This window comes from Heterodontus francisci, chromosome 18 (genome assembly GCF_036365525.1).
Source record: "Heterodontus francisci isolate sHetFra1 chromosome 18, sHetFra1.hap1, whole genome shotgun sequence".
NCBI classification, from domain to species: Eukaryota; Metazoa; Chordata; class Chondrichthyes; order Heterodontiformes; family Heterodontidae; genus Heterodontus; species Heterodontus francisci.
The window spans coordinates 64,617,939-64,636,821 of NC_090388.1; the positions used below are offsets into that span (position 1 = coordinate 64,617,939).

At 40.9% G+C, this 18,883-nt stretch overlaps 1 protein-coding gene across 2 annotated transcripts in view; it reads right to left on the reverse strand.

Annotated features, from left to right (window-relative positions):
• LOC137379688 (calcium-dependent secretion activator 2-like) overlaps positions 1-18,883 on the reverse strand; it is a 796,052-nt gene that overhangs the window by 361,991 nt on the left and 415,178 nt on the right. For both annotated transcript variants that reach the window (XM_068050896.1, XM_068050894.1), the window contains exon 8: positions 13,443-13,582. In XM_068050896.1, the coding sequence (XP_067906997.1) occupies positions 13,443-13,582 (140 nt within the window). The remainder of the gene's footprint in view (positions 1-13,442; positions 13,583-18,883) is intronic.

An 18,883-nucleotide genomic window follows, 5' to 3' on the forward strand; every position in this document is an offset into this window, starting at 1 on the left:
GATCAGTCATGATCTCATTGAATGGTGGAACAGGCTCGAAGGGCTAAATGGCCGTATCTATTCCTATGCTGCTTGTGAACCTTGCTGTGTGGAAATTGGATGATGCAACTTCCTATGTTACAACTTTGGCTACACTTCAAAAGTATTGAATTGGCTGTAAGGTGCTTTGGGACATCCTGAGATTGTGGAAGGTGCTGTATAAATACAAGTCTTTCTTACTTAGTTTTATTTGCAAACCCCAGAACAGTACCTGTTTTTACATTACAGCAAGATGTAATGATTTTCAGCTAATTTTACACCAAGGACTGTTGGAATGCAAAGGAAAAATCAATCAGCAGAGAATAAGGATGTCAAAATGCAACAAAAACAAGAAATGCTGGAAATACTCAGCAGGTCTGGCAGCATCTGTGGAAAGAGAAGCAGAGTTAATGTTTCAGGTCAGTGACCCTTCTTCAGAACTAGCAGATTTTAGAAATGTGAAAGGTTTTAAGCAAGTAAAGCAGGGGTGGGGCAAGAAATAACAAAGGAGAAGGTGTAAATAGGGCAAGGTCACAGAGAATAGCTGACCAGAAGGTCGTAGAGCAAAGGCAAACAATAAGTTAATGGTGTGTTGAAAAACAAAGCATCAGTACAGATAGGGTGTTAATGGACTGAAAACAGAACAGCCACAAGTACAAACATGAAAAAAAACAGTGGGTAGGCAAACTGAACAAACTAAGATAAAATAAACAAAAAAAAATTTTAAAAAAATAACTAAAAATAGAAGTAAAATGGGGGTCCTGTGATGCTCTGAAATTACTGAACTCAATGTTCAGTCCAGCAGGCTGTAGTGTGCCTAATCGGTAAATGAGATGCCCTTCCTCAAGCTTGCGTTGATGTTCACTGGAACACTGCAACAATCCCAGGACAGAGATGTGAGCATGAGAGCAGGGGGGTGTGTCGAAATGGCAAGCAACCGGAAGCTCGGGGTCATGCTTTCGGACTGAGTGGAGGTGTTCTGCAAAGCGGTCACCCAGTCTGTGTTTGGTCTCCCCAATGTAGAGAAGACAACATTGTGAGCAGCGAATACAGTATACTAAATTGAAAGAAGTACAAGTAAATCGCTGCTTCACCTGAAAGGAGTGTTTGGGGCCTGGGAGAGGGGAAGTAAATGGGCAGCTTTTGCACCTCCTACGATTGCAGGGCAAGGTGCCGTGGGAAGGGGACGAGTTGAGGAGTGGACCAGGGTATCACGGAGGAAACGATCCCTTTGGAATGCTGACAGGGGAAGGGAGGGGAAGATGCATTTGGTAATGGCATCACGCTGGAGGTGGTGGAAATGGCGGAGGATGATCCTTTGGATATGGAGGCTGATGGGGTGGAAAGTGAGGACAAGGGGAACACTGCTGAGAATTTCCAGCATTTCTTCTGATTTCCAGCATCCGCAGGATTTTGCTTTTATTTTAATGTCAAAATGCATCTTGGTACTTCTGTAACTTCAGGCCTCAATTATGTGGGAGCGTCTATTTTAGGAAAACAAATCAGAATATTTTCACACATATTTTGGGACAAGCTTAAAAAAAACAATTTTACTCTCATCATCTGTCAATCAGCAGTGATTTTCTACCAGCCCGATAATCGTTCAATAACTAATGTTACATATTTTGCAGGCTTCTAATAAACCAATGAGAAACACCATGTAACCAAATGCACAGAAATGCCTCAAAGAAGGGAATAGAAAGGGCTTATCGATCTTGGTCACAATGGTGAAAGACCATATTCTTTGAGGATGAATGGAGAAGCTGATTGGAAAGATCCTCGAATATTCACAGTCATGAACTACATATGATACATCTTTGGAAAGAAGGGGGATATTGTGTGATGTCCCTTTAAGATCTCAGTATGCCAATGAGCTAAGTGCCAGGACATAGTCATGTGACTACATGCTAGTCTCACTCTGCTACTGTAACACTTAGAGGCAGCCTCTGTAAATAGTTAACTCTGCTGTATATATTAAGTAGCTGTTAACAACCTGTTTGAGATCTTCAACCAACTAGACTCACCACATCTTATTTTATGTTGCATCAGACAATATAAAAAGTTTCTCATTACACCTTCATCCGCCTTTCCTTCATCAATCTATCTAATATAATCTAGAATAATGACTTAGTTTCTATATCAACAACTAAATCTGGATGTGAATTTCACCGACTGTTGTAACAGTAGCAGACAACAGTGAAAGTTAGAGGCAAATAACGTGGCCATGTTATGTCAGCAACTTAAAAGTAGCTACAAAATTCAAGGGAATGAGTCAGTCCTTTGTAGTAAGTGGATAAAAACAGCAAAATTTAAAGAACTGATGCTGCCTGTTCCTGCTCAAATAGCGCTTTCTGTCGATTAGACCGGAAAAGGACATTTTTGCATGCTGGTCAATATGAAGGGGTTCCATATGCTCATCAACTCAAAAACAATAAAATAAGTCGTAAGATGGGTCCTAATTGGAATTCAGATCTCAGTAAAACCAAAGCCCATTCAATCAGGAAGTTACGTTGTGCTCAGACTTCATACTCAGTGAAGTGTAACTCCAGACAAAGTCAAAGCCATGTTCTAATTGTTAGTTTTAAAATTGGTATGGAATATTTAGTGGAGCGAGTGGAAGCATTCTAAGAGTAAAGATTAGTCACTTGGAGCAGGCTCTGTGTGCATATGTGGGCTCCATTACTGCTGAACTCAGTTCCACCTCCAGCGAGTTGCAGTTGGAGGTATAACTCAGGGTCTGTTGCTGGACATTGCACTGCACTCTACAGATACAGGCTTTAGACCAGTGTAATATGACCACTAGCAGCCTTACACTGTATAGAGGCAATCCAAGTTAAGTACTGTCTTACTCAATCCATAAAACTAAACCAGTTAGCAAAATTAGCCCTCTACTGAATGACTAATTATCGATCAGTTAGTGACCTAACAGTGTGGTGGTGGTTCCACCAGACTGAATGTTAATACAGAGCAAATTTATCACAATTTATACTCAGCGTGTGATTTATCAGTTTCCAACGACTTGCTTTCATGTTGAAATGGCTTTTTCTCCCATATTCCCCATTTATGATCCATCCTATAAAAAAAGATCACCTTTCCATTATGTCACCCATTTTTCATAGCTTGATTTGGAATCAAAACATTTAAAGGACTTTGGAACAGGCAGTGGGGTGAGTTCACAACTGAATTTGGCCCTGTCTTCAAACACATTTTCCAGCAAGATCACTGGACAATGCTTCGGAGCACGTTGATTTTTTTCTTGTCCCTACCGAGGAACACAGATTAATTCTTGTGCTACTCTGACTGAGTTAATTCAGTACAATTAGGCATCAAACTTTGGACCTTCTTGGTCTGTGTGGCTCAGTTCCACACATTGACTATTTCAGTCATCAGGGGAATTAATACAGTACGAAATGGATAAAATGTTCTGTGTACTTTCCAGTCCCCTCCCCCTCATCATCAACAATACAATGTTTACTGTGTTCCATGTGGTGCCACCATTGCCCCTAGACAGAGACCAGTAGCCTGAAGGAGAAGGGAACAAGAGATGGTGTGACTGAGAGAGGGAATTAGGAGAGAGCAAGAGCTGGAAAGGACAATGTGAGAGACTGAGAATCCAAGGGATGGAGTGTGACACCAGGAGTGGGTGAAAAGAAAGTTGGGGCTCAGCAGTCTGACTCTGAACAGAATAAATGGGCTAGTGAACTGGGGAAGAATGGCATTGCCCAGAGAGAGCTACAATACCATATTCTACAATGACTGGAATAGAAGACTTTTAACCCCAACCATAAACCTATTATGACAGCCTACACAGTTTAATAAAATTCCAAACCAGTAACCATTAAGCGAGTCTTTCCTTGTTTGACCAAAGACCAGCACTGTGCCTACTCTCAACAAATGATGTTCAGTAAGTTTCACACCTAGAAACATTCAGCAACTAGCAGGCTCATTCAGAGCTATATTTTAAAAATACCTACCAGAAATCACCACTTAAAAAGACGATTTTATAATGACGTACCGCATAGTTGCTGCAAATCTAATCAAAAACATGAAGTCAGACATATTACTCACATCTGTGACACTTGTAGGCAATTTGATGTCACATTCCTTGATTTGTTTTCTGTAAACTATAATTCCCTGCCATGTATCCCAGGCAAAATCACCTTGTGATTCACCGCTGGAGTCAAACACAATTTGACCTAGAAACTAGTAAGTGTTTCCAACACCGACATTCTTGGCTGGGATTCACTGGCTGATAGTTAATCAACAGTTGCTTTGTGCACCCAAACTGTTCTTATTGTTTGCTCTCATGGCTAAGGAAGACTCCCACATATCCATTCACCACTTCTCTTGTCTGACATCTTTTGATTATCGTTCAGTCCAAGTACGTTGCACTATTCCTGAAATAAAAATTCTTCCCTGTAGTTACAATGGATGTTTCTGCAATCCTGCCCAATGCAATAGGATGCTACACTCCAAGGGAGAGTGGGTCAGAGATAGGAATACAGTATTGTATCCCTGATTTCAGAGCCACACTCCCTTCCAAGGGTGGTTTCTCACCGGGAGCGCAGAATCACTCCTATAAAAAAGTCCAAAATGAACCTGGTTTTCCCAAGATGTTTACAGATTACTCTTGAACTCTTTAGTTACACATGGTGAACATTCTCGGTGCATGGAGGGTCACATGACAGTACAGTAGATATAAAAACACGGATCAATTTCCACTTCCTGTCACTCTCTATAAGTGGCTACTCTGGAAGGTCAGCTGATGTGCAAAAAGATTTAGCACAAGAATATTATGTTATACAGTCTTTACATACTGATCAGTGATAAATGCTTGTAGTAGGAGTGTATGAGGGAGAGGACAGCGTCAAAAGCAATTCCCTGTTCCAGTGCTACATGTAATCCTCTGAGCAACCAGCCCACTTTTAAGATTTTAGGAGCCCATAGTGAGGTTAATCATCCTAGTCCCCTACATAGATTGCCTCTTTCTCTGCATCTTTTCCCAATTTAGCAACCCATTATTTCTAGATTTATTTGGGGGAAGGAGAGGAGATATGAAAAAGAGGCCTAGTTTGAAAAACAGTGCTACTCACCAATGTACTACTTCAATAGTGTGCTAAATTCTGTATAATACTATGTAATACTTCAAATTTTATTAAAAAACGATCTCTTGGCCTTTCATTTCATTGGGAGATCTGCGAATTGGGGAGTCCAAAATTGGGAGACTAAGACCCAGCACACAGAATAGTAAACTGACGCTGCATCACATGTGCCAACATTAACAGTAAGGCAGTACTGTTATGACCGAGGTGGGGGAGTGCACTGTTTTTCCTAGTTCCACTTCTCCGCAGGTCATAACATATATTTAAATGTTTATCCAGTTACCGATACGGTCAACCATAGAGTCTACTTTTATCCCAGAATAAAATACACAACCAGGTTTCTTTAATAAACAACAAAATTATCAGTTTATTATAAAACAAGACTTAATTAATAACAAAGCAAAGCATTGACACACAGATTGAAATATAAAGGTTCCCTTTTTACCTTAGCCATACACACACACACAAGTTAATTGAAAAATAGACATTTTTTCTTTAGAGCTCCGTTACAAAAAAAATAAAACTTTGGCCAAATACTTGCTCATTCTTGAAGAAAAAAAAGATATGGAAAGATGTCAGTTGTCCCTTTTTGGTTTGGAGTCCCAAATAGTCGTAGACGGTTGTTACTGGGATTTATCTAGAATAGTTCCTTTCAGACGATGTTGAAGATCAGTTTGGCAGGCTTTCCAGAAGAAACGCAGCAACAGGGCTTTCTGGCAGGCTTTTCAAGAAGAATGCAGCATCAATTTTTCTATTTCTTGCACTCGCTTCTAAGAGCTTCTGAAAGAAATGGAAAAGCTGGCAGGCTTTTCACAGGCTGAGCTGGGGTTTTGTCCTTGGCAGGTTGATTCTTAAAACTCCTTTCAGAACACTCCCCAAACCCCAACAGACTGTCCAAAGTGAAACCAAAAACAATATCTCAAGAGTCAAGCCTTCTGACCCCCAAAAATCTTGACCTGTCACTTTTCTGTAAACATCTTCCCCAGGTCCAAAAAGGCCGCTGCTGGGTATTTATCTGAATACAGGTGACTTCCAGCAAATGTTGTTTTCAAACAAGACCTCTCATTGTTCCTTCAATGACCTCAGTGAAAAAAAAATCCATGGAATCCTTTTCAGTTTTCCCAAATAAAACAATGTCCATAATTCTAAACTACATGAGTCCTCAAAAACAAAACTTAACAAAAAAATAGAAGTACTGTCATAACACCTTTATCCTTGGAGGAATGAAGCACCATTTACAAATGCATTTCATTACAAAATGTGGGAAAAAAGGAAGATGAAAAATATTTTCTAACATTTTCACATTCATACTCAGTTACTCTATGTGTAGTTAATACAGTTCTGCTTTGTACCATCTTTGCATTTAGATAACTCAAAGCAAAGTTAAATCCTAGACAAAGCGTCCATAATTACATTATTCCTTTCCACAATGTGAATAATCTTTAAGTGATAAGGTTGCAATAGTAAACTCCATCAGACTAGTCTGGTATTCTGGTATTTGAATTTTTCTACAAAGGCTAGGGGGTTATGATCAGTATATACCAGTGTCTCTCTGTAATAGACATAGACCTCAAAATGCTCAAGAGCCAGTAATAAGTATAGGGTTCCTTTTTCCATTGTTGAACATCTTTTTAGGTGTCGATTTAGCTTTTTGGAAATGTATTTATCGTCTTGTAACAGGATTGCATTGACCCCCAGGACACTAACATCAATTGCTACCTTGAAGCGCTTAGTGAAATTTGGAGCAGTCAACACTGGTTCATTAATCAAAATGGCTTTCAGCCTCTCAAAAGATGCTTAGCACTCCCCTGATCACATTACCTTGGTTTTCTTTTCTGGTAGCAAATCTGTCAGCGGAGCAGCTATAGTACTAAAATTTGGTACAAACTTGCGGTAGAAACCACACATCCCCAAGAACCTCATGATTTCTCGCTTAGTCCTAGGGGTGGGGAACTCCACCAATGCTTGTGCTTTCGCTGTCCTTGGCAACACTTGTCCTTATGCTACTATATGCCCGAGGTAGGTTACCCTCACTTTGGCAAATTCACTTTGGCAAGGTTTATCACTGATCAGCAGATTGTATTTTTCTAAATAGAGGTTCTAGTTGTTCCAAGTGGTCCTTCCAAGTGTCACTGTATACCTGCACATCGTCAAGGTAAACCACACAGTTAAGAAAAGCAAAATACTGCGGATGCTGGAAATCTGAAACAAAAACATAGAAATGCTGGATTCACTCAGCAGGTCTGGCAGCATCTGTGGAAAGAGAAGCAGAGTTAACGTTTCGGGTCAGTGACCCTTCTTCGGAACTGATCCGAAACGTTAACTCTGCTTCTCTTTCCACAGATGCTGCCAGACCTGCTGAGTGAATCCAGCATTTCTTGTTTTTGTCACACAGTTAAGAACACTGACTACCACTTGGTTCATTAGTCTCTGAAAAATGGCTGGGGCATTTTTTAGCCCGAATGGCATCACTAGGCACTGTAAAAGAACGTCTGGTGTGACAAAGGCTGATATTTCTTTCGCTCGGGGTGTTAAAGGAACCGGCCAGTATCCCTTTAACAAATCTATTTTTGTAAGAAGTCTGGCACTGCCCACTCTGTCAATACAGTCTTCCAAGGAAGGAATTGGGTAGGAGTCTGCCTTTGTTACTGCATTAACCTTTCTGTCATCTATGCAGAATCTAGTTAAACCATCAGGTTTAGGTTGTAGTACCACTGGGGAACTCCAGCTGCTTTGACTGGGTTCAATTAGGTGGTTTTCCAGCATGTATTGGATTTCTGCTTTTACCCGGGCCTGTTTCTGTGGACTTAAGCAATAAGGATGTTGTTTTAAAGGAAAGGATTATCCCAGATCCACATCATGTGTGGCTAAGGTTGTACATCCTGGCTTGTCCCTACAGACTCCTTTAAATGCTGTGAATAGCCTTATTAGGTCTTCTCATTGTTCTGCATCTAAATATGAAAGCATAGTGTCCAATCTCCCTAATAATACAGTATGAGCTAACCAGATAGTAAGAGGTTCAATTTGAGAATTGGCTAGGCCCCCTTCTGCCTCATCTTCACTATCCCTTTCATCCTTCACTGTCCCTACTTCCTAACATACCTGTGCTTGCTTATCCTCCTCCCAGTGATGATATTGTTTCAACATATTGATATGACACAGTCGATTCTTTTTCCAGCGATCGGGGTGTCAATCAAATAATATACTTTACCAATTCTTTTGACCACTTTATATGGACCCCTGAACTGTGCTTTTAGTGGTTCACCCTGTAAAGGCAGTAATACTAACAACTCATCCCCTAGTTGAAATGTTTGGATCTTGGTATGCTTGTCTGCCCATTTCTTCATGGTTGTTTGGGAAGCTTTCAGGTGTTCCTGAGACACTTTGCAGGCTCTCGTGAGCCGTTCCCGGAACATGGATACATAATCTAACACAGAAGATTCATCCCTCTGTTCTAAAAACCTTTCTTTAATTAGTCTTAGAGGAACTCTTATCTCAAGTTGATAAACTAATGCAAAAGGACTAGAACTGGTAGACTGAATCCCTAATGGCAAACAAAAGAAATTCTAGCCCTTTATCCAATCATGGGGATATTCATGACAGTATGCCCTGATCATTGTTTTGAGGGTCTGATGGCACCTTTCTAAAGCTTCTTGTCTGTGGGTGGTATGCTGATGACTTTAACAGTGTTGTAAGCAAATTACCCACAATTTCCTGAAAAATTTTGTACATAAAATTGGAACCTTGATCCGACTGAATCTCAATTGGTAAACCATGTCTAGTGAAGAACTGGGTTAACTTCTCTGCCACTACCTTAGCAGAAATTGTTCTCAAGGGAATGGCCTCTGGGAACCGAGTAACGATATCCATGATAGCGAGTATATATTGGTGTCCCGCTTTTGTTTCCGGTAAAGGTCCTACACAGTCTACCAACACCCTACTAAATGGTTCCCCAAAAACTGGTATGGGAATTAGAGGTGCCAGTTTTATGGCAGGTTGCGGCTTTCCCACAATCTGGCACATACGGCCCATTCTACAAAACTGCGCCATGTCCGTAGTAAGACCTGGCCAGTAAAAATATTGACTTATCCGTGATTTGGTCTTCTGGATCCCCACATGTCCTGCTATAGGAGTTTCATAGGCTATCCTTAAAATTTTCTGGCGATACTTGGGCAGTACCACTATCTGGTGAACAACCGTCCATTCTTCGTCTGCATTTTTAATATAGTAGCCTTCCGGAACTCCCTTTACTTCAGCTTCACTTAGAGCCGATTGTGCCACTTTATTTAACTCTGGATTGACTTACTGAGCCTTGATCAGAGAAGATTTATTTAACATTTCCTTTCGGTTATCCAAATCCCCAAAGTAAGTTTCAGATATTCGACTATCTGACTGTGGTGCCAAGTTTACCTCCAACAATGGAACTTGTTTAGCCATTGCTCAGGTCACTACACATGAAGGAAAAATTCCTGGAACCTTTTCCTGCGACTATTCTGTCTCTTTAACTTCATTTGGTCTTTCTGTGACTACTAAAGAAGCTACTACCTTCGCTCTGGCCAAATCATTCCCCAGGAGTAGGTCGACTCCGTCTACTGGCAAACTATGGACAACTCCTACAGTTACTGTTCCAGACATTAGGTCACACACTAGGTGCACCCGATACAAAGGTATATACTCCCTGGCAATACCATTCACTAAAACCTTGGCATTCAATGTGTCCTCTGGTGGAAAAGTTATGCCTTTTCTCAGCAAAAGAGTTTGGGTGGCGCCTGTATCCCTAAATATCACTATAGGTTTACCTGCCTCACTTGAGGGATAAGGAGTTACTTTTTCTTTTGACAAGAATTCCCTATAACTCTCAGGTATCTGTATCAGTTTGACAATGTGTAAAGACTGGCTAGAACCAGTTTGATCTGGCAGACCTGTGAAGCGTGCTCTCCTTAAAGGAAGGAAGTATTTGTCTCTCTCTCTCTCTCATCAAAAAATCTGCATTGGCCTACTGGCTGTGTTTCGCCTAAAGAGGAAAAGACCCCTGGAAAGGAATCTTTGCATTGTTGGAGGTAGCAAATTCCTTTTTTACTCCTGTCTCTAAGAAGTCTTTGCCTCAGGAGTGACTTACTGTTGCCTTTGGTGTTTCTGGGAGTTCTGGAATTTGCAGTAAAGTTTCTACTGATAGACTGCTAATTCAAAATCTAAATAGACCTGTTGTTATACTCCTTGTTGAAAGATCTATGTGATGCCTACTGGAGCCGAAGTGCCTTGAACGCCTATCCATTGCCGACTATTCATCAATTCACCTGGAGACTTTGAGTGGCATTTGACTATTCGACTCTGGGACACCTCACTGATCCGGAAAAGTAACCAACCAGGACTTATAACCCAGTTGTCTTATTATTCCTAAGAAACAGCTTTAATTTAAAAACATCATTTTAGAATCAGTTAACCATTGGTTTTTGAATGTATGTGTGTGTGCATGAGGGTTAGGGGGAATAAGAAGTTATAAAGTCTATTCAGACATAAATTTATCTCAATATTGTTTAAGATTTAGTTTATTAATAAATGGTTTGTTCTTGTTTAAAGATACCTGGTTTGGTGTTTTATTCTGGGGTTAATAAAGTGTTTAATTTGGCTAATTTCCAGCAGGTGGGAAATGTTAATAATATGCTGTGACCTGTGGAATAATGGGACTTGAATTGACAGTGCATTACTCCTGCCTTGGTCGTAACAGTACCCCAATAAGTCACATGGGTTTACCCCACAACTTCAGCATTCTGCATAAAGATGTCCCACCTTGTGACAATGATAACACTTAGGCTTGCAGACCTTACTTCCACCCTCAGCATCTTCCTTTCTGGCCTGAGAAGATCCCAGGGTGTTCCCAGCTGTCCCTACTTGTCCCTGGCTACTTGCCTTCCTTTCACCCTCCCACCTTCTATCCTTCTTGGGTTTGTGGGGGTGACAGATGAAGGATTTGGGCTTGTAAACAAGCTTGTAATCATCAGTGATTTCCACTGCCTGTCAGGCTGTTGAAACTTTCTGGTTCTCTACATGGGTTCTCACTAATTGAGGGTGTGAATTTTTAAATTCTTCCAGGAAAATTAGTTCCCTAAGGTTCTCATACGTGGCCTCTACCTTTAGTGCCCGCAATCAACAATCAAGATTAATTTGCTTTACTCTCTCAAATTCTATATAAGTCTGCCTAGACTATCTCCAGAGATTCTGAAATTTCTGCTTGTATGCTTCAGGGAGCAACTCATAAGCAGTGAGAATAGCCTTTTTTGCCATTTCATAATCTACAGAATCCTCCTCAGAAAGTATGGCATAAATTTCATGAGCTCTGCCCATCAACTTGCTTTGCATTATCAGTGTCCAGCTTTCCTTCAGCTACTTCATCTGTCTGGCTATCTTTTTAAAAGAAATGAAAAATACCTCCATGTCCCTTTCCTCAAACTTCAGGAGGGCTTGTACAAATTTAAACAGCTCTCCACTGGGTCCTAGGCTGGAGTCAGATCTTTCCCACCAAAACTTTCAATGGAGTCAAGACTACCCCTTCGTTTTAGTCCCATCTTCTTTTATTCGAATTCCTTTCCTTCTCTTTCACTTTCTCTTTGAAATTGAAGCTTAAATTTTTCCAATTCTATTGCTTTTTATTTTTCTTTGTCAAGTTCAAGCTGCCACACCTGCGACTGAATTTTAGCTAATTCAACTGCATCACCCTCTGGTTCACCTTTTTCTTCTTCTAATTGAAAATGCTGTCCTATTACTGCAATTATGTCTGCTTTCTTAGCTCCTGGTTTTAACTTTAACACCATCAATTTAGCCAAATCCTTTAGCCTAACCTTGGTTAGGTTTCTTAAATCATTCAGGGATACATCCGCCTTCCCCTGAAAGGTTGTAGCAACTGAAAGAGACATTCGCATATTGTAAACTTTACTCTATTGTACAAGTGACATTGTTTTTTCACTTATTCTCTTATCAATTATTATTACCCTACTTACAATTGTACGTCTTTGGCGTTGGGTTATCCCAGACGAGCTCCCAATTATATGTTACGACCGAGGTGGGAAGTGTGCACTGTTTTTCCTAGTTCCACCCTCCACAGGTCACAACATATATTTAAATGTTTACCCAGTTACCAATATGGTCAATCATAGACTTTATTTTTATCCCAACATAAAATACACCAAACAGGTTTCTTTAATAAACAACAAAATTATCAGTTTATTATAAAACAAGACTTAATCAGTAATGAAGCAATGAATTAACACACAGATTGAAAAATGAAAGTTCCCTTTTTACCTTAGCCACACACACACACACACAAATAGAGATTTTTTTCTTTGGAGCTCTGTTAGAAAAAAAAGACAAAAATGAATACTTTGGCCAAACACTTGCTAATTCTTGAAGAAAAATAGAGAAGATATGGAAAGATGTCAGTTGTTCCTTTTTGGTTTGGCATCCCAAATATGCATAGATAGTTGTCACTGGGATCTTTCTAGAATAGTTCTTTTCAGGGGATGTTGAAGATCAGTTTGGGCTTTCCAGAAGAAACGCAGCAACACGGCTTTTGGGCAGGCTTTTCAGGAGGAATGCGGCATCAATTTTTCTATTTCTTACACTTGCTTCTAAGAGCTTCTCAAAGAGATGGAAAAGCTGGCAGGCTTTTCAAAGAGATGGAAAAAGGCTAAGCTGGGGATTTGTCCTTGGCAGGTTGATTCTTAAACTCCTTTCAGAACACTTTCCAAACCCCAGCTGACTGTCCAAAGTGAAACAAAAAACAATATCTCAAGGGTCAAGCCTCCTGACCCCTATAAATCTTGACCTGTCATTTCCCCGTAAACATCTTCCCCAGTCAAAAAAGACCCCTGATGGGTAGTTATCTGAAGACAGATGACTTCCAGAAAATGTTGTTTTCAAACAAGACCTCTCAGTGTCCCTTCAATGACCCCAGTGAAAAAACATCCATGGAATCCTTTTCAGTTTTCCCAAATAAAATATCCATAATTCTAAAATACACGAGTCCTCAAAAAAAGTCACAAAAAATATAGAAGTCCATCTATAAGCACCTACCAAGTTTCCTACCAGGCATGATGGATCATCCCATTAAGTACACCCTAAGCTCTAACAAGTAACTGCTCAATCACTAATTTGGCTGCTATTGGCAGTATGCCAATCATAATGTGAAACCTTCGATCACTGTGTTGGCCCTCTCCCCTCCCTTCCCCATCCATGGGTTTCATGAATACCTAAAGTCAGCTCTGCCTGACAATGTACAACTTTACCCAACGCTTTTCTGAACTACTGTTAATATTACAGACTTACCCACAGTGCTTCATGTTTGGAGGTTTATCCATCCTCACGGCAAGTCTTATTTTCAAATCTGAATCTTGACTATTTTTTGGAATGACCATCTTGTGCCATTCTGGTGTCTTCGGACTGTTTGGCGTTGGATAAAGAATTACCTGAAAGACAAAAGAATACACAGACAGGCTTCAAATCAGTGGAGGGAGAAACAGGCATTTTGCTTTAAGGACTGCACTGCAGAGATGAGGAGGCTCTACTTCATCCTTACTGATTAGCTCATGGACAGACAAGCTGAGTTTAGATAGATATGTTGCTCAGCAGCAGTTAATATTCCTGCAGCAAATATGACAGTATATGCATGCTGTATTTTGGACTACTGACAATAATGGCCATGTAAACAACACTAGATTTCTATAGCACTCCTCACATGCAAAGAGATATCTCGGAAGCAGGAAAAAGCATGGTTGAATGGCAGGCTTTTGAAAGCATGGAGGTGATAATGCAGAGTTGATGAGGGACAGAGTCCCAGAGGACAAGAGTACAATGGCTGAAGGGAGGATAGATATTAGAATCCATTCTCTGGGACAAATGGAACCAGGAGAGCTTGGCAAGAATGGAGGTGATGGGGACTCAGTGAAACTATGAAAGAGAGTGTACTGCCACAGTGGACTGACAGATACTTATTCAAGGAGGAAGAAATGGCTAATGGTGAAATTGAGAACAGAGAGGTTCCACAGGATGTCACTGAAGACTTTGAATCAGCATGATCTCAATGATGTGATGGCATGGAAGCCTCACTCAAGAGTCTTGAATAGGGAGTGGTGTGACAGCAGGTTCAGTGGTAGGTGATTGGGTGATACAATAGTGAAAAGAAGTTTGAAGTTATTCCAAGTTTCTAGAATGGTCCTTGAGTAGTATTGGAAAGAGAACGACAATAGAACTTAATGTGGTGCACCCATTCTGGCTGAGCTGGCTGCTCACTATGTACACTCAAGCGTACAACTTAAGGGCTCGACGTACCTTGGCTGCAGAGACGGCTGTTGTATCAGGAACACTGATGGCAATGGGTGGATGTCTGGGATATTATGGGGACCAAGAGCAACAGATCAGTTATGGAGGCGAGTGGTACAGGAGTTGATATCGATGGTGCATCAGTGTTGGGTGAGATTGAAAGGGTATAGGTGAGGGGCTTTGGGTGGTTTACTTTAGGTATGGGAGGTGATAATAGAGAAGTCTGGAGTGGATAAAGGACCATATAATTGAAAGGAGATGAAAAAGTGCTTACAGGCCTCAAAGACAATGTGATGAGGGGATTGTTATATGTGAAGACAAGGTTGAGGGAGGTGTGTGTAAGTGAAAATTAGGTGTGGGGAGAGTAAATAATATGCTTCAATGTCTACACATCAGTATTCTGACAGGATCCAGCTCAGAATTAGGATAATACAGGAGGAAGAAGGCATTAAATATACTAGAGTAGATGACAAGGGATCAGGTTTCAAGAGGGCATGTTACGTTCTTGCAATCCTTACTTTTCACCATCTGAAAGTATAGCTAGAGCTCTGCATAGAGGACGAGGTACCATATCAGTTATATCCAAGATGACAGGTGGTTTCAAATAATAAACAGTTGCAAGGTTAACCGTAATCTCTGGTTAGCAAATTGCTGTTGATGGAAATGAAGAAGCAGACAGTAATTCCACTGACCAAGGATTAAATATTTTATGTTAATACTTCGCTTTTAGCCAATTGCTGCCAACAAATCAGCTCTCTTCAATATTACAGGCAAAAAACAACCAGGTAGTAAACATCCAACCAGTAGGAGTATCCAAGCTAGAATCCGTGATCATATGATACCCACTGCTGGATAGTTTGTTGTATTGTGCAGAAGTTGTTTAAAGGTCTTGCCTTTGCCAAGTAATTACATGGCAGTAAACATTCTCAACAACCATGTTGTTATGAAAGTGCTTCCACTTTTTGTTTAATATTTTTTGAGGGCTCATATTTAAAAGTGTGGAAATGGATCCATTTTGAAAGACTGATGATTTCATAGATGCCAGACTTTGTTTTTTTGTTGAAATTTCACTGAAAGGACACTGAGAGGTGTTGTTTGAAATAAACCTTTACCGGATATCACATGCCTTAAGCTCAATAAACAATAGTGACCTTGGTGAATTGGGGGAGATGTTTACAGAGAAGTGACATGTCAAGATTTATGAGGGTCAGGGACTGGATTTGCTTGGGAGATATTCTTTTGGTTCAGTTGGGGTGTGGACAGTGTTGAAAAGCAATTGGTTTTGTAACCTGATGAAATGAAACCCCCAGATCATCTTTCCTGCACCTCTCCAAGAGACCCTGAGAAATTCAGTGTGTCAGCTCCTCTTTCTCGACCTCTTTAAAAAAAACCCTACAAATCCTGAGTGTGATAACTAAAACTCATGATGCCACATTTCTCCTGGAAAGTTTACCAGATTATTTCTTGACATCTCCAGAAAGAACTGCTTCTGAAAAAATCCCAGTGACCCGTCTCCATATACAGGGACGCCAGACCAAAAGGGACAACTGACATCCTTCCATATTTTCTCTTTTTTTCCTTCAAGAAATAGCCAATTTAGTATTCCTTTTTTTGTCTTTTCTTTTTCTAAAAGACAGCTGCAGAGAAAATTCCTATTTTTTCCCAATGTGTGTGTGTGTGTGTTGGGTACTTAAAAAGGGAATGTTCATATTTCAATGTGTGTGTTAATGCGTTGCTTCGTTACTGGATAAGTCTTGTTTTATAATAAACTGATAATTTTGTTGTTTATTAAAGAAACCTGGTTGGTACATTTTCTTCTGGGATAAAGAGTAGAGTATATGTCATGCAGGCCCCCACCTGCCAAGACTGAGGCACACATTATTTTGCCACAAGAACATTAAAACGTAAAATTGTTGCTGGGAAGAAAAGAAGGCCTATTACAAGGGGTTGCCAAGCCCCTGACTGGAAAGACAATTGCATAGTAACAGACAGCACTTGGAATGGCAAAAGGGCCACTCCCTGCTCCAATTTAATCCACAATGGACTTTTGATTACCAGACATTGGTGGAGAGGCTAGCATTCCAGGTTAACTACTAAGATGGCCGAATACACAAACAGACATGGTCAGACCAGTTTAGTCACATGACTAACTGGTTGCTGGAGTTTTTTGAATTTGAACTTGCCACAGAAAATTTGAACTCAGAAAGTTCTTTACTCCTAGACTGAGGACATCTCTCTCCTGTTTGCTCCTATCTCTTTCTCACGGAACTGAAGTCCCATTGAAGACACATGAACCCCAAGAAAGAAAAGTCTCCTACAGTGAACAAAGGTTTAAGGAGAATACTGGGGCCCAACAAAAAACAAGACTAACTACAAAAGGACTACAGTGAGCTTGAAGCACAATAACAAGAAACTCTTCTGATATTGCCTCAAACCTCTCCACTTTATTTTTTCTTCTGCTCTTTTCTGTCTCTATTTGCATGTCCGTATCACGTAGGCATGCTAGCGTGGGTTGCGGCGTGTATCCGTAGGCGTTAACCGAATTAGAGTTTAAGTTTTAATAAATTTCACTTTTCTTCTTTAAACCTAAAAAGGCCTGTTTGTGCTCATTTCTTTGCCTTATAATTGAAAAGTGGTTTCACCATGGGGGAGCTCAAAACACAGTGTGTTTAAAATCTAAACCCTGTTACAGAAAGACCAGATGAGGCTAAAAGGGACCCCTAGACATCGTTCTCACCTGGTCGTAACAGAAATTTGGGTGTTAGCATCGGAATTTTACCCACAAACAAAAGAAATTGGAAGTGGGAAGCCAAATTGTTCCCAATCAAAAAAAGAGCAAGGTTCCAACACAGGTTTTCTTGAAGTTGTGTGTGCTTGAATACTAACATGTCTGCAATTGAAAAGAGTAATACCCCAAGCCAGGGTGAAGTGACTTGGGATAAGTTAAAAGCACAGTCTACGGAGGAGCTGAGAAAAATGGCTGAGCAGTGTGGGATCACTGTACATGGCAAGGCTAGGAAGTCTGAACTAAAGGTCTGCAAAGGAAACCCAACGGAGCCCGAATACCGGACCCGGAAGTGCGAACTGACACAAACCCGACACGTAGTCAGGACCCATAGGGGTCGGGTCGGGTAGTAGGCCTGTACCCATGTACTGATGTAAAGGCCTGCTACCCGACCCGACCCCGACAGGACCCGACGACATGTGTCACGTTCAGGTCGGGTCGGGTCGCACTTCTGGGTCCGGCATTTGGGCTCAGTCGGATTTCATTTGCAGACCTTTAGTCTGAACTCCCAAGGCTAGTGGTCAACCATTTTTCCCTTGAATCTGAAGTAGAAACAGGCTTAGAAGCAGAAACCGACAGGGTATTGTCAGCAAAGATACGATTAGAACACAGGAAACTTGAATTAGAAGAAAGAGAAAAAGAGAGAGGCAGGAGAGGGAGAGAGAGCCATCCAGAAGGGACGGGAAAGAGAGAGAACCTTCAAGAAGGAACGTGAAGAAACAAAGACAGGAGAGAGAGAGAGAAAGAATATTCCAGAAAGAATGCAATGAAAGAGTTGAGGCGGCTTGAGTTAACTAGGTGCTGACGAGTGACCCCAGTGAAAGCATGGCCAACATGGCGGAGCAGAATTCAGGGCAGGGTACAAAATTGCTAAAACTTCCTCAATTAATTCCAAAATTCAATGAGGAAGATGTGGAAATGTTTTTTGTGTCTTCTGAGAAACTGGCAAAGCAGCTAAAATGGCCAGCTGAGACCTGGTCTCTTTTAATACAAAGCAAGCTAACTGGAAAAGCCCATGAGGTTTATTCCTTGTTGCCAGTTGAAAGTTCATCAAATTATGAACTGACCAAAAATGCTATCCTCGGGGCAAATGTATTAGTAACCGAAGCCCATCGCCAAAAGTTTGGAACTCTCAAAAAGCAAGCCAATCAAACTTATCTGGAGTTTGAAAGAAGTAAGCAGGTGGCTTTTGACCAGTGGCTGAGGGGTCTGAAACTACAGCTCAGTTTTGAGACTCTCACAGAAGTAATTCTGTTAGAGGAATTTAAAAACTCTCTACCACTCACAATAAAGACCCATGTAGAGGAGGAACGGGTTCAGGGAGCCTGGCAAGTGGCCATTTGGCCGATGAGTTTGCTTTAATTTATAAGTCTGTTTCCCAGGGAGAGCCTTTCCTAATCACCCCCACAAATCCGAAAAGGAAAAAGGGTGGGAAGGTGATCTCCACCCAGGCAGTCCTGGAAGAGAAAGGAAAGCAGAAGACACAGCGGGCCCTCCTCCAACCAAAAAGGAAGGTGCTGTGATCTAGATTGAGACCCAGAGACCTGTGTGCTTCCATTGTAATAAATTAGGGCATTTAAAAGCTGACTGCTGGAAACTAAAGGGAAAACCTGTGGGGTTAATCAGGGCACACCCACTCAGTGAAGACAGGGACTTGATGCAA